This window comes from Macrobrachium rosenbergii, chromosome 6 (assembly GCF_040412425.1).
Source record: "Macrobrachium rosenbergii isolate ZJJX-2024 chromosome 6, ASM4041242v1, whole genome shotgun sequence".
Lineage (NCBI taxonomy): Eukaryota > Metazoa > Arthropoda > Malacostraca > Decapoda > Palaemonidae > Macrobrachium > Macrobrachium rosenbergii.
In genome coordinates this window covers 29,107,634-29,121,511 of record NC_089746.1, presented here as the reverse complement: position 1 = coordinate 29,121,511, position 13,878 = coordinate 29,107,634, and the positions used below count along the sequence as shown (strand labels likewise).

Here is a 13,878-nt window from a genome sequence, read left to right as displayed (position 1 = left end):
CACCTTTCAATATTTACATTAGTTTAAAAAAAGGGAAGCTATGACCAGGCTCAACCCCTGTGCTTTGTACTGCGACCTGACCTGACCTGACCTCTGGAAAGAAAAAAATTCAGACAAAATAAAAATTGACGAAGTCGTAAGGCCCATGGCGGCAGGTGTAGAGGTGAGTCTTGAGGGACAAGTAGATCATTTGTGTTTCACCTGGAAAGTGCAAAAGGGCTTCGATGGAATATGTTCAGCTGTGTCAACTGAATTTTCGTAGGTAAATTTTCGACCCAGAAAAATTCTCCTCTTTAGCAAATAAACTTGATATGATTGCTTACTGCATCTTGAATGTCCATTAGCGATGAAAAGACGGAGCATTCACATTTAATGCCATTTTCAGATTGTTCCATCACGTCTGTCGCACCTGGCACTTTTTCGGCTTAACACTGATTACTCTTCCCCCAAGTGGTTAGCTTCCCATTGAATTATGGCACAATAAAACTCTATGGAACCCAATAGAGCCCAAAAGTACACTTAGTTAGGTCAAGATAATGAAATAGTAGACTTGAGTGCCTGCATTATTTTTGCATCTTCCCAACCGGAATGATTCAGCTCTTTTTAAACCAATTATTAATGATTTTCATTCATGAATAAATACAAACATCATGCGTGAACGTAAACGATTCGGAGCTGACTATCTGACTATCAACATCATAACTTAAGATAGTTCTTGGCCTCCGTAAAAAAACTCAACAAGTCGCTGCGATACAAACGCGCGCAATTTATGGAAACGAATAAAAATGAAGGAATGAGAGAGCTGAGCTAGTGTACTTTTCACGTATTGTCCTAACCAAGAGTGACCCACATAGAGATTCCTAAAAAAACTCTAAATTACTAAAATCATTTCTTTACAGATATCCTTAAATTATGCTGAAATCCTGAATCACTTGGCAGAAAACTGTTGTCGCTGACAAGATGTCTCCCGGGCACCCACCCAGGTGGCACTGTTGGGCAAAACTCGATGGGACTGTGAACAATTAAACTGTTCCAGTTTTCTAGCAGCTAACACGCTACGAGCTGCTTACGTAAAGATCCAAATGGTAACAGTCGATTGCGTGTCCATATGCCAACTCAAGTCGATTGGGATTATTTTACGATAAAATCTTTAAGTTAAAAGAGACGACTCTGATGGTTTTTCAGGTAGTGTACATATCGACCAGGTACTCATGACCTAACCCAAGTCAAGTGTTTGTATTTTAAAGAAGAGAGAGTAACTGTCGACCATGTACCCATTTGCCAAGCATTTTTTTGTATAGCATGCGTCACACCTACAACTTAAGCTGATTTTGTAACCTTCTTTGAGACTCTGACATTGCATTTATATTTACAATGTGGAATGCAGTATTTTTACCTGCGTAACAAAAATTCCTGTCCGACGTTCAGAGGTTGTTTTTCACAGAATTTACGACAGATCAAGTAGAATAAGGGAAGGTCTGTTATTTTCTTACTGGAATAAAGTTCTTAAAAAAATGTCGAAAATTCATAGAATTTGAAAATGGCGCACATATTTTAAATCCAAATTATTTGCAAATAGAAATACATGTACCCAGCGCCTATGTGACTGATGTTGCAACGACACCAAATTTACAAGATGTAAATTAATTTTTCCTGGTTATATATAATTTCACTTTGGTATTAATATTTTCTCCTTTTAAATCAAAACTATTTACGGCTAAAAACATGCGCCCGGCATCAGTAAGCCCGTAGTTGTTGCGATGCCCGTCGGATTCGACACAAATTAATCGATCCGTCCCATCAAGAAATGCCCCGAGAAATCCTGGCACGGTGCCCCCGAGTCTGACGGGTACCCGAGGGTAGAGACAGAGAACAAAGCATGGCACTGAAGAATCCACGATGCCCCCGGCGTCCAGGAACACACAATATTGACCCTTTTTACACTCAGCATAAACATTGTAAATAAAATCTGTATCAACATTATAATTAATTATTAAAATCTCATTCCTTATCACCATTATAAACACAGCTTGAATGAACACCAATATTGATCATTAAATGACTATACCTTTGCATTCACTTTCATGGAAAAACTTACATATTTGTTATAACTATGTATATATATTTATAGCATCAGTTTTCGAAAGTTCACCTGTTCGAGTGACTTACTGACTGACAAACGTCTCTGTAACCAATTAGACTTAAAATCATAACAGGTAGATACATTTTGTTGAAGCAAAAAATCCTTGGAGAGAAAAACCATCGAAACACTGAAATAGATTAACGTGCGAGTGGTCGATAAATCTTTTTTTTATTTGTTTTTTATTTTTATATGAGCTCAAAAAAACCTCCTTGACAATATTCCGGGAGCTCAGCATTGACCTTTCGTGGTCCCCTTTCATTTGTTAGCAAGACGGTGGCATTCAGAATATCCTCAGAACTTCCCTTGAAGTGAGCGGAGGAACACACGGTGAGCCGTACAAGCGGGAAAGAAAGTAGTGCTGGTACATAGAATAAACTTCTGTTGACGGTTGTAAGGTGATGCCATTCTGCGAGAAGGTCCACATGAAGGTCGTATTCAGATCTCCGCGATTTTCAAAAGGAGGGACTACCCGAGCTGGCCTCAGCGTCTAAAGGAACAATCACAGGGGAACGGTTTTCCTGCAGAAGAGGTACTCTGAGAACTGTTGGCCCTCCACGCCTCCACCGTTGCTGGCCAGCAGGGTGAAGGACGAATTGAGAAGACGTTGGATGGCTTGGATAGAGGTGAGCTTGCAGTAGCCGTTCAGTGGAAATCTGCGGATTGAAACACTGCAATCAGATTACTGGTAAAACACCTGATTTTTTTAGTAATATATTCATGATACTGCATATTAAAAAAAACCCCACATATTTCGGCTTTTGCTTTAGACCTGAACAAACTTGGAGGTCATAATCAGAGATTTAGAATTTATCATTAATGGGGTTTAGACAGCCATCTTTTCCAAAGAAAGATCCTGGGATCCACAGTTATCATTCAAGTCGATATGAACATGTTAGTTGGCCACCGGAAACCAGATCTTCTGGACGATATCAAACTTCCTTTCAACACACGGTCAGCAGGTTAATAGCCGTTTAAATTTCAGACATGAATTACGTTTAAAAATGCTGATCAGTCATTCAGTGTACTGATCATCTAAACATTAAGCAAATTAGTGGCAATACAAATGTAATATATATATATATATATATATATATATATATATATATATATATATATATATATATATATATATATATATATATATATATAATGAAGGGGATTGGAATCATTGGGGACACGATATATAGCGACGCAGTTGACGTAAACCATTGATGGCTCAATGGTTTACGTCAACTGGAGTCGCTGAATAGGCTTTCGTCGCGTTTCGTGTCCCCACGATATTTATCACTTATATAAATATATAACGGAGAATACCGAGGTCTTTTACTTTGTAGCTTCATGATTGTATAAAAATCACGGTGTGATAAAAAATTTCATATAAAATATATATATATATATATATATATATATATATATATATATATATATATATATATATATATATATATGAATGTCTTTACTGTAATACTGCAGTTAAAACCCATAAAACACTTTTTTGAACGTTGCAACCATATATTTCAGGCACTTCTTTCTGTGCCCTGTTCACTGGAAAATATGGACATGAAATGTTACAAGGGTATATATACAAAGCATATATAGGTGTGGCATTAAGTCTCCGATGGTATGCAGGTGACCGTTTCCGAAGGAGGAGGAGAATAAACTGTTCCCTAGTGGTTTTCGGCCCATTAACTCCCGTTTGCCGACGATTCTGGTGGTCGTGTGCCCTGGAACACCTTCTTCAGGAGCTTTGTATATATACCCTTGTAACATTTCATCTGTTACATATTTTTCCAGTGAACAGGGGCACAGAAGGAAGTGCCTGAAATATATGGTTGCAAATGTTCAAATAGTGTTTTATGGGCCTTTTTATCTTCATATATATATATATATATATATATATATATATATATATATATATATATATATATATATATATATATATATATATATATATATATATATATATATATATATATATATATATATATATATATTTAATATATATATATATACATAAGAGTCTATATGTTTATAATATATATATATTGGTATATATGATTTTCGTAAGAGCATATAAAAATATTTGGTATTTTTCTATAGGCCATATATACAATTAAAAATGAAGGACGGGAGTTAACCATGATATAAAGACCTATATAGGAATATTATATATATATAATAAACAAGCTGCATTCTAAAGCTTGACAGTAGAAGTTTCGGAAGAAAGTGTCTATGAACGGTATATTCCTAGGGTGCGTCCACGACATAGTAAAATTTATTGGTAACTTACACGATGCAGTAAAATTTTCGGTAACTGACGCACGAACACCACTAACAGGTTGAATAGAAGTTAATGACGAATTGGTAGTTCTAACCAGTGCTTTATACGATTATCCAGTATATGGTCAAAGGTTGGTACTCCACTTACGGTCGTTGACCTACTTTCAACTTCTTTGTGATATGGTCGAGATAACTTGCCACTCTGTATGTATGAAATGTCTAGTCGCACCCTTTTATGGATGACCGATTTCTGGCGATGCCAAAAGATTCCAGAAGACTGCAGTCGTGTTTCAGTGCCTTGTTTGTGAGCTCACTCACCTGATGATGAACCGTTGATCGTGGTTCCAAGATAAGGAGGACCTCGCGTCCATCATGGCCTGAGCGACTTCGGGGAAGAGCTCCTCTATGACGCAACGCTCCCCCGACAGCATGACCCGTTCTCCTAAGTCTGGGCAGATGTTTAGTGCAATGACCTGTTCAGATAGAAAAAACGATTCTTTGAAATACCGATTTACTGTGATACTTTCGTTTGACGGAATTCTTCGTCGGGTAATAGAGTTTGGTATCAAAGAAAATATTTTCAGAAATATGTAGGTGGAAGTGCCTTGATTTAAAAAAAAAAAGATATTTCTTCGCGTAATGAGGCTAGGATTGCACAAGTTTGTATAGGAAGCAGAAAATAAAAAGTTAGCCAGTAGAGTGAGGTTTAGTAATATTTGTACACTGGTATGCAAGTAGCACCAAAGGATAGTGGAAGTCCATTTATTCCTTGTCATGTTGTGAGAGGAAGACATCGGAGCAAAGGGGAAGGAAAAAGATAATAAAGCGACGTGCGAAGTTGAGCCGAGACACTTGTTTAACTGCCGTGGAAGGCCTCCATTTTTTTGGCCAGTAAAAGCTTTGATTGAGCCTAATAGGGTAAGGTAGTTTTATCGCAGCGTTTGTAGTCCACTGTTCCCCTTCCAATCCTGCTTAGGGGTCCTGCTTAGGTATGTCACAGGAATATGAAACAGCGTATTCTCGCGATACTTCATATTGAATCTGAATACTGTAATTAAAGCTACACTTTATGCAAGAAAAAAAAATTGCTTTTTAATTTGTTATAGGTGTATTATGTCCAAGATACACTATGTTCTCTGGAGAGGACAGGATAAAATTATTAGGTTTTGTTCTTTTTCACAGGTAAGAAAAGGTTAACAAAGTCGATTTAGTTTAATTATGTTTTCTTGTTTCTTACAAGTGACCAGGGACCGAAAGAAATTTCCCATATTTATTTTAGATGGTCAGAACTATTATACCACAGTCTAATTCAGCAGCAAAAATAAAACCTTTTTAATTTGCAGGTGACCTTGTTGCTCTCATTGATCTGTTAGCGTTACTGTTCAAATTGTGAGCATACCTTTGTTCTGGGGGTTTTAATTTGATCATTTATAAAGATAAAAGAGTTTCAAATTTGAATCCAATCTTTGTATGGTAAAAGAGATGTTCCAAATTTGCTACTCTTCCTATTACATCTTTGTATGTATATATATATATATATATATATATATATATATATATATATATATATATATATATATATATATATATATATATATATATAATAAACTATATATATGGGCGTCACGTCATAATATATATAATAAACTATATATATGGCCGTCACTTACATCATATCCATGGCCGTCGTCTTCTTTCTTGATGCCATTGACGAGGGGCCTGTGTCTGATGGTTGAGGAGGAGCTGGATGACGAATTCAGCGACGCCGGTGTCTGTGGCGACTGTGAGGACTGCGAGGACGCCTTGCGGGCCTCCTGACGGGCCCTCTTCATCTCCTCCACCTGCTTCACCAGACCTGTGGAGACGGGAGGTGCTCGCGTCAGGTGCGGTTAGAGAGGTTTGGTTTGCAGATATACGTTCGTATATATAAGCTGCAGTTCTACTAGCAGGTGACATATATAAGCTTCAGTTCTACTAACAGGTGAGAATCTAGCAAGGTTCTTATATGAGAGAGAGAGAGAGAGAGAGAGAGAGAGAGAGAGAGAGAGAGAGAGAGAGAGAGAGAGAGAGAGAGAGAGAGGGCATATGACATGACAGGTAGCATCATAATAGGTATGATACGATAGAAGTGGTGAAGCATAGAACTTAATATTTATTATCTTGTATCACTATCAGGTTTCAGTTTAGGCAGACATTTTAATATTTTAATGATGGTCGTTTACTATAGCACTATCACTCACCATTTTTTATTGATCGGACCACACTGAGGCTAATCATGACATTTCGAGATGGATCATTTCTAACAGGTTGGTCACTGTTAGTAGAACAACCATTTAGCTAGAATTTTACTTGGGTTAAAGTTTAACGGGTTTAATGCGTTTTGCATTAAATACTAGAAAACTGTCTTTTACAAGTGTCGACAATTTTCTTGGCAAACCTTACAGAACATTTCATATTTTTAATGTAAGGTTTTCATTGGAAAACGTATCCGAGGTCATTATGGGCACCGCAAATATATTATGCTTGGAAGAATCAACTTTATTAGGACATTCTTCGAAAATTGGTGATTATGAAGCTTATGGAAATCAAAAGTTTTTATGGTTTTTCTTTTGCTTTTCTTTCGGTCTTCCGTGAAAAGGTTACTGTCTTATAGAACTTTCAGGATAAAAACGGTGTCTAGCGTTTAACGTTTTCTTTTGCCTGCCATATCACCGGGGTCTTTATCATTATTATACAAGTATACTTAACATGTATACGTATATTTACGTAAATTTATATTCATTATTATTACGAATCCGAACGTATTTTACGTCTCAAACTGCAGGCTAAAACTCGTCTTGGATTCAAAGTTTAGGAAGACCTTTTGTGGTGAAAGGTCTTTTACGTCATAAACTAACTAGAAAATCATAGATTGTCGTTTTCGGAAAAGTTACTAAATTTTTGTTTATGTAAGCCTTACAAGAGTTTAATTTTATTAATTAATAATTTATCACAGGGAATCATTTTTGGTTGTATATTTTCTGGTAAGCTAATACAATCATTTCCCTCAAAAGCGAATATAGAAATTTGGTGAAAAAAGGAGTGCAAGTAATTGTTAGTTTTCAGTTAAGCATCTTCTTTAATTGATGTTTAATATTCTCTTAAGAAGGCTCGCGAGCTCAGCCCCGGAGATTTTAATTTCCTAATTATGGCCGCGATTTTGTACTTGGCTGTGATAGTCTGTTGATGGACGTCTGTTTATAACTATAAAGGTAACTTGAAGGTTAACAGTTATATGATGCGACTTGACTGATGTAAAAAAAAATAACTGTATAAAGAATCCTACTTTTGCTAACAAATGATGTACTTTTAAAGACATTAATTATTACTGTTGAACTTGAACGTATAAGATATTCAAGATCATACACTCATTAACTGTACCGACGAGAGCTTTGAGAACAAATTGGCATATCCCCATTTGACTTTTCGTAGGTGATTCAGATTCCCAGAACGAAACTTCGTTAGGAAGCTGCGAAAAAAGATGGTTGGATTTCAAAGAAAAGTTACAGTAGGAACTGCCACAACCTGTGACACTTCAATCTGGAACCCCAAGTTTTTTCAGTCCTTCTCCGGCCCTCATCCACCAACTTCCCAACCTGCACTGACACTTCTCTTAATCTCCCCCCCCTCCCAACTCCCTTCCATGTATTTCTTGTTCTTCTTTCTTTGGTGTTCGTGTTTCCGCCTTTCTTTTTAAGATAACGAAAACGCCTCAGAGATGTAAATTAATGTTGTAAAAACATATCAAATAAAAACAATCATGTTCATCCTAATATCTGTTGTTGGTCCCTTTACTGTTGGTTGTTGTTATCATGTAAAAAATGTTGCAGATGGAAAATAACCAAATAAAATATGAATAAAAATGGTAATGGGTAAAGTTCCTTTGCATGGTTATTTCTTTTATTTCTGTCATTATTGGCCATTGCTATCCTATGAAATCTTTCCTTTTTCAGGTGCGGTAAAGGAAAACACCGTAGAAATGATAAGTGAATAGACAGATAAGTTCTTTTTACCATTATCAGTTAAGATTGATTAATTGACTTGATAAGATTTATAAATGCCTATTTACAATTTATAAATATGCAACGAAATTATCAGTAAGTAGACGTAATAAATTCAGAGGTATATACCTGAAAAGGTCATCAGTAGACTTTATTTGTTAAATAAGATGGAATTCAAAATTCGTGCAGCTAATACAAAAACATAAAGACTAAAAAAGAGACTCACCGCTGATCTCGAAGAACCTGGCCTCCTCAAGCAGGAGGTCGTGGTCAGTGAAGTCGTCCGGCAAGAGGGTCTTGCCGTGGCGCATATAGTTCAGGATGTGTCGGAACATCTTCCCGTCTCGGTCGATGAAGTAGTGCTGTTTGAGGGAATCCAACACGATGGGAATGGTGCCGTTGAAGAGACGTGCCAGGCGACTCTCCGGGAACCTGTTGGTAGAGATCAAAGTTAAATAATATGATAATAACTCTCTCTCTCTCTCTCTCTCTCTCTCTCTCTCTCTCTCTCTTAGTAATAATAAAATCATAGGAACTGTGCCAAATTGGAATGTGGAATTGTTGGTGATGGGAAAGATCAGGAACGTGTTCATAGTAGTGTCAGAGTTTATTTATGCGTTCTCTCTCTCTCTCTCTCTCTCTCTCTAGCGCCAGCCTTCTCGATAGCCATGTTAATTCTCAATCTGCTTCCGTTAACATAGTCTGAATTGTGGTCACCTTAGAAACCATTTCCTCAAATTGCACAGTTAGATGGGATTTCTTAATTAATATAGCATCAGTAATAAATTACGAGAAAGAGAGAGGAATGGCAATATTTCAGATTTCTTTTCACACAGAGAGAGAGAGAGAGAGAGAGAGAGAGAGAGAGAGAGAGAGAGAGAGAGAGAGAGGGGGCTGACATTCATAAATCATCGGAGAAGTGGCCATTTCCCTGAAAGGGTTAAGCACACAAGCCGCAGTTATCGAGGAAATTAACCTCGATGATTTAAGTATGCAAAACAAACAACAGTAAATGCGGCCCGGAAAAGAATGACGGCTTCGTTGTTTGTTCTGCCCCTCACCTCGATTCAGCCGGTGGTTGGTATTTTGTCTCTATTTATGCCTCCAACTGTATGTATTTGTCTGTTCGCCTTGTATGTCCTGAGTCGCAGGGAGGAGAAGGCTTGCTAACTGTAATCTGTATGCATGTGTCTGTTTGTGATGCCGTCCTTGTTTGCTTGTTTGTGTTCAGTTTGTCGGTGCGCTATGAAGCGAGGAACAGCAGCCTTGTTAATTGTTACCTAATTGATTCATTGCTGCTTAACTATATTAACAGGTATAATTTTGTAGTGCCTTTCATGTCTTTTATGTCATTCGTTTCTCTCCCCAGACGCTGGGGACAGGTTTGTTAATTGGGATTGTGTATTGATTATTTATCTGTATGTACATCCTCTGAATTTATTGTAAAAGATTACATTACAACGTTTTTTTTCCTCCTTCCTGTAATTTGGAAGGTGTAGTGCAATGAATTTATGACTGTTGCCGTCTGATGACTTATTCGCTGTCCATGTTATTTTTCATACTGCTCTGTGTTTAAGCATTAGAAGAAGGGATTCCAAGGTTGGGTCACTTGTCCCGTTGCCTTAAGTCACGCTTGATTGGTTCAAAAGTAAAAAAAAAAAATCCAGAAATATCAGTGCCATTTATGATGGACTTCAGCTTGACACTACATAAGGAGGTCTGCTGGGTGTTTCTCAAACGTGCCTTATTTTCCATTTTATTTTTGCTAGCAACCATGTTTGATGCAGTAGAATCTTACTGCTTTATGCACGAAGGAAAGGCGTGAAAAAGAACAATAACTATTAAGATGTTCTAGGATACTCTAAAAATACTGTCAACTTTATGATTATGAGAGCTGCTTACAATAATCGCATTTATGATACAAGACCAGAACATGCCTTAAAATTGGGTATGTGATTCTTATTTGGGCAAGGCAGCTTAACCCGAGCCCTCAGAATTTTGCAGAGTCACTGGTGTCAGTGAACTGGCAGCGTTTGAATAAAGAAACAAAAAGAAAGCGGAGTGGAATTGTTTGCTATTAGCATAGCCAAGGGCGTAGCCTCAGAATCCTCTTCTTTCTTTCGTTCTTTCTTGAAGCCTGTTTTGTACTTGACAGATGTCCATTCAAAATGCCAATTTTCTGACGGTGTTTAGTCTCCTTATTAAATTTATATTTAGGCCAGTTTATTTTTAGTTGATTTCGCTCCATAATAGTAATTTTCAGTTGTTACTTATTATCCATGTTTATTTTTTAAGCTTGTTTTTATAATATAGATATCCTTACCTAACATGTGTTCTGTTATTACTTGGTGTCCAAGTTAAGATTTCTCACCTGTATTTCAGCTAATAAGTAAATAAAAATCAGATACTTTTGTATGGTGTAGATTTCCAAATATCATTCTACACAAGAATGCTCTTTGTTTTAGACATTGCTTTCTTATAGTTTCTTATTAGATTTAAGCATTCATGAAGAATTTCATAGATAAATCTCGCAAACTCTGCACAGGTTGTTTGAAGGAAAAGAATTAGGTTCTGAATCTTGAAAAATATGATTTTATGCCAAGTTAAAATTTTTAAAAGATTATTTGTCTATTTTTTTTTTTAATTTTTCAGCTTCCTAAAATTTTAGAAATTTAAATAGACTCATGTTTTCCACCCTCCTGTCCTCTTTTTGGACCCCCCATGGGTTCAACCGCTGCAAGTGTGTACCAGCGCTTGCTGGTGTCAAGAAAAATGCGTGGGGTTAGCAACTACATCCCTTAAGACTTAAGGGCACTTAAACTAATGTTCCCAAGTCATTACTCTGTGATGTAAATTGCACTTGAATGTTTTACAACCGTTACGTGAGGATCTTGTAAGTGATGGGTTTATCAGTGTATTCCAGTGGGATTAAATCAGTAACCTGATGGTATTTGGCTAATGCACGAGAACAGAAACTTAGAGAAGGAAGCATCGTTTGTGAATATTTTGTAAGGAGCCTTCTTAACAGGACGACTGTTTTTTACGTTTTCATACTAAGTTTCTGTTCTGAATTAATGCGTAGTGATTGCATATACATGTTGTTGGAAAAAATTCAGGCGTTCATTATTAGAAAAATTTGGTCGTAGGGACATCGGTGCTCTGGGAGTATTAGCCCTATATATTATAATGAGCATGGTCCGGATGGAAGGGTTCTGCAAATTTGCAAGGCTTTACGAGGCAGTGTGTTTTGTGATCATGTTGTAAAATAGCTAGGTAGGTAAATAATTAGATAAACGAACAGAGAAAGACATTACTATTTTCTCATCTAAAAATAGACATCGGTGTTGAAATTACTGAAATTTCATGATTAGTAAGTGTGTATTTTTTTGGTGCAATGATTGCGGTAAAGCGTGACAGGAGAAACAGAGAAAAAGTCAGAAATTTCTCATCTGTAGGACAGGTCAGAAATTTCTGACTTTTTCTCTGTATATTTCTCCTCTCATGTTTTACCACAATCATTACACTGAAAAAAATATAGACTTTCTAAGTATGGCAGACATCCAACCAAGCTTCACTGAAATTCCATAATTGGTAGTCCTTTCCGAGTTTGTACATTCCTCTACTTTGTAATACTTAATCAAATAAAAACCATTTACTGTCTAGATTCCACGTCAGGCCAGGAGGATCGAATTGAAAGATTTATTGAGTTTCCAGTTCGAGTCCGGATGAAGCAGGGATCGAAAGAAAGGGTAAAAATGAAATCACGTAAACTAGCTTAAATTCTAATTAAGGGAACTTTTTCCAGCTGGGCTCTGAATCGGCGAGCGGGACCTCTATGTATCGAGCCAACAAAAGCTTAAGGATTCGGCCTCTTTGTTGACATTAAACAGTCGGGAGCAATATATTAAAATCCCTTAAGAATGGAAACCTACCCCCACCCCCTTTTGCGCGGAAGTTGGTCCCTTTAATTCAAGCTTTTGTGGGGGGGGGGTAGGGGTGGGAATCAGGCTGCTAGTAAACGGGGAGCTAGAAATAAATAATTCACGTAAGTAATTAGGGGGGAGGTTCCTGCTCCGCCAATTTCATGGGAAAAATAATCCAAACTGGAGGCTTGTCAGGAGGAGGCCCGGAGCCATCCTTTCGTTTTCCTAATCCAGGGGAAAGTCAGTCAAATTGCAAGAATGTCAATTTGGTCGAGGCAAACATCCCGAGGGCGGGATGCTTTCATCCGGCCTCCTTCCTCCTGGCCCCGAGGGGATCCTCTGAAGGATCCCCTTCCCCCCATTCCCCCTTCCTTACTTATCCCTCTACACCTCTTCCGCCATCCCTCCTCCCTTCTTAGTTCAACCTCTCTCTCTCTCTCTCTCTCTCTCTCTCTCTCTCTCTCTCTCTCTCTCTCTCTCTCTCTCTCTGCCTCCAAGCCTTCTCATCAGCTCCTGCCTGTGGGCCACCCTCTTCTCCGTCTTCCTCTTTTTCTTCGTCTTGCTTTTGCCCATCAGTCCTTCCCCTTCATTCATCTCTCTCTCTCTCTCTCTCTCTCTCTCTCTCTCTCTCTCTCTCTCTCTCTCTCTCTCTCTCATACAGACTCATACACGTTCATATAAATTTGAATACATATTTTATGGTAAGCTCGATCGGTTTAATCAAGTTATCCATCTTTATCTTTCAATGGAGTTACGTTCTCTGTTATTATTATTATTATTATTATTATTATTATTATTATTCATGAAGTTCCATTACACGAGTCTTCCTATCATGGAAATGTATATTTAATAGTTTTTCTTTTTCTCAAGAGTTCTTGATCATATTGTTTTTCCTTTTGATTTCCTTATACATGTGCGCTGTATTTTGTTATTAATATTTTTCTTAATATTTATTGATCTCTGTTTTGAAGCTTTTCATTCTCTGATGTTTTATTGAAGCTTTTCATTCTCTATGTGATGTACATATTGAGTGGACGTGTTGGAATGCATAAAGTTCTGATTTATTGTCTCTAGTAGCGTAAGGTAGGCTTTTTCTTTACGTCCTTTTATTCGTCTTGTAGCTAATTTTCCTTGGAATGTTTTCTCCCGGTGAAGAGTATTTTAAAGCCAAAGCCCCTTTTTCCCCTCTGGGTTTCTATCCCCCCCTCCCAGCCCCCGCCCTCCAAGAGCAAATCTAATAACGACCGAAGAAACTGTCGTTCCCAAAGAAAAATGTATCACAATAGAAAGAGATTAGACACTGTCCAGGAGCTTGTCTCCTTTTATACATACTGTATGTAGACTCTTCCCTCTTCTTCCTTATTCAGCTGTTCCTCTCTCTCTCTCTCTCTCTCTCTCTCTCTCTCTCTCTCTCTCTCTCTCTCTCTCTCTCTTACATTCACACTTACCTTAAACACGGTCCGGAGGGTTGTTGTTTTACTATGATAGACTT

At 37.5% G+C, this 13,878-nt stretch overlaps 1 protein-coding gene and 1 long non-coding RNA gene across 9 annotated transcripts in view; one reads left to right on the top strand and one right to left on the bottom strand.

The window, feature by feature from the left end:
• The window catches only part of LOC136839398 (uncharacterized), a 441,312-nt gene that overhangs the window by 59,583 nt on the left and 367,851 nt on the right, over window positions 1-13,878 (top strand). The gene's annotated exons all lie outside the window — the stretch shown is intronic.
• The window catches only part of twz (BTB/POZ domain-containing protein twz), a 240,450-nt gene that overhangs the window by 2,060 nt on the left and 224,512 nt on the right, over window positions 1-13,878 (bottom strand). For 5 of the 6 annotated variants that reach the window (XM_067105385.1, XM_067105384.1, XM_067105386.1 and 2 more), the window contains 4 exons: window positions 8,690-8,895; window positions 6,094-6,278; window positions 4,742-4,896; window positions 1-2,796 (listed from right to left, as the gene is read on the bottom strand). The exon at window positions 1-2,796 is cut by the window's left edge and continues 2,060 nt beyond it. In XM_067105385.1, coding sequence (XP_066961486.1) covers window positions 2,643-2,796; window positions 4,742-4,896; window positions 6,094-6,278; window positions 8,690-8,895 — 700 coding nt within the window. In that variant the 3' untranslated portion in view covers window positions 1-2,642. The remainder of the gene's footprint in view (window positions 2,797-4,741; window positions 4,897-6,093; window positions 6,279-8,689; window positions 8,896-13,878) is intronic. The other variant, XM_067105387.1, reaches the window with a different exon arrangement.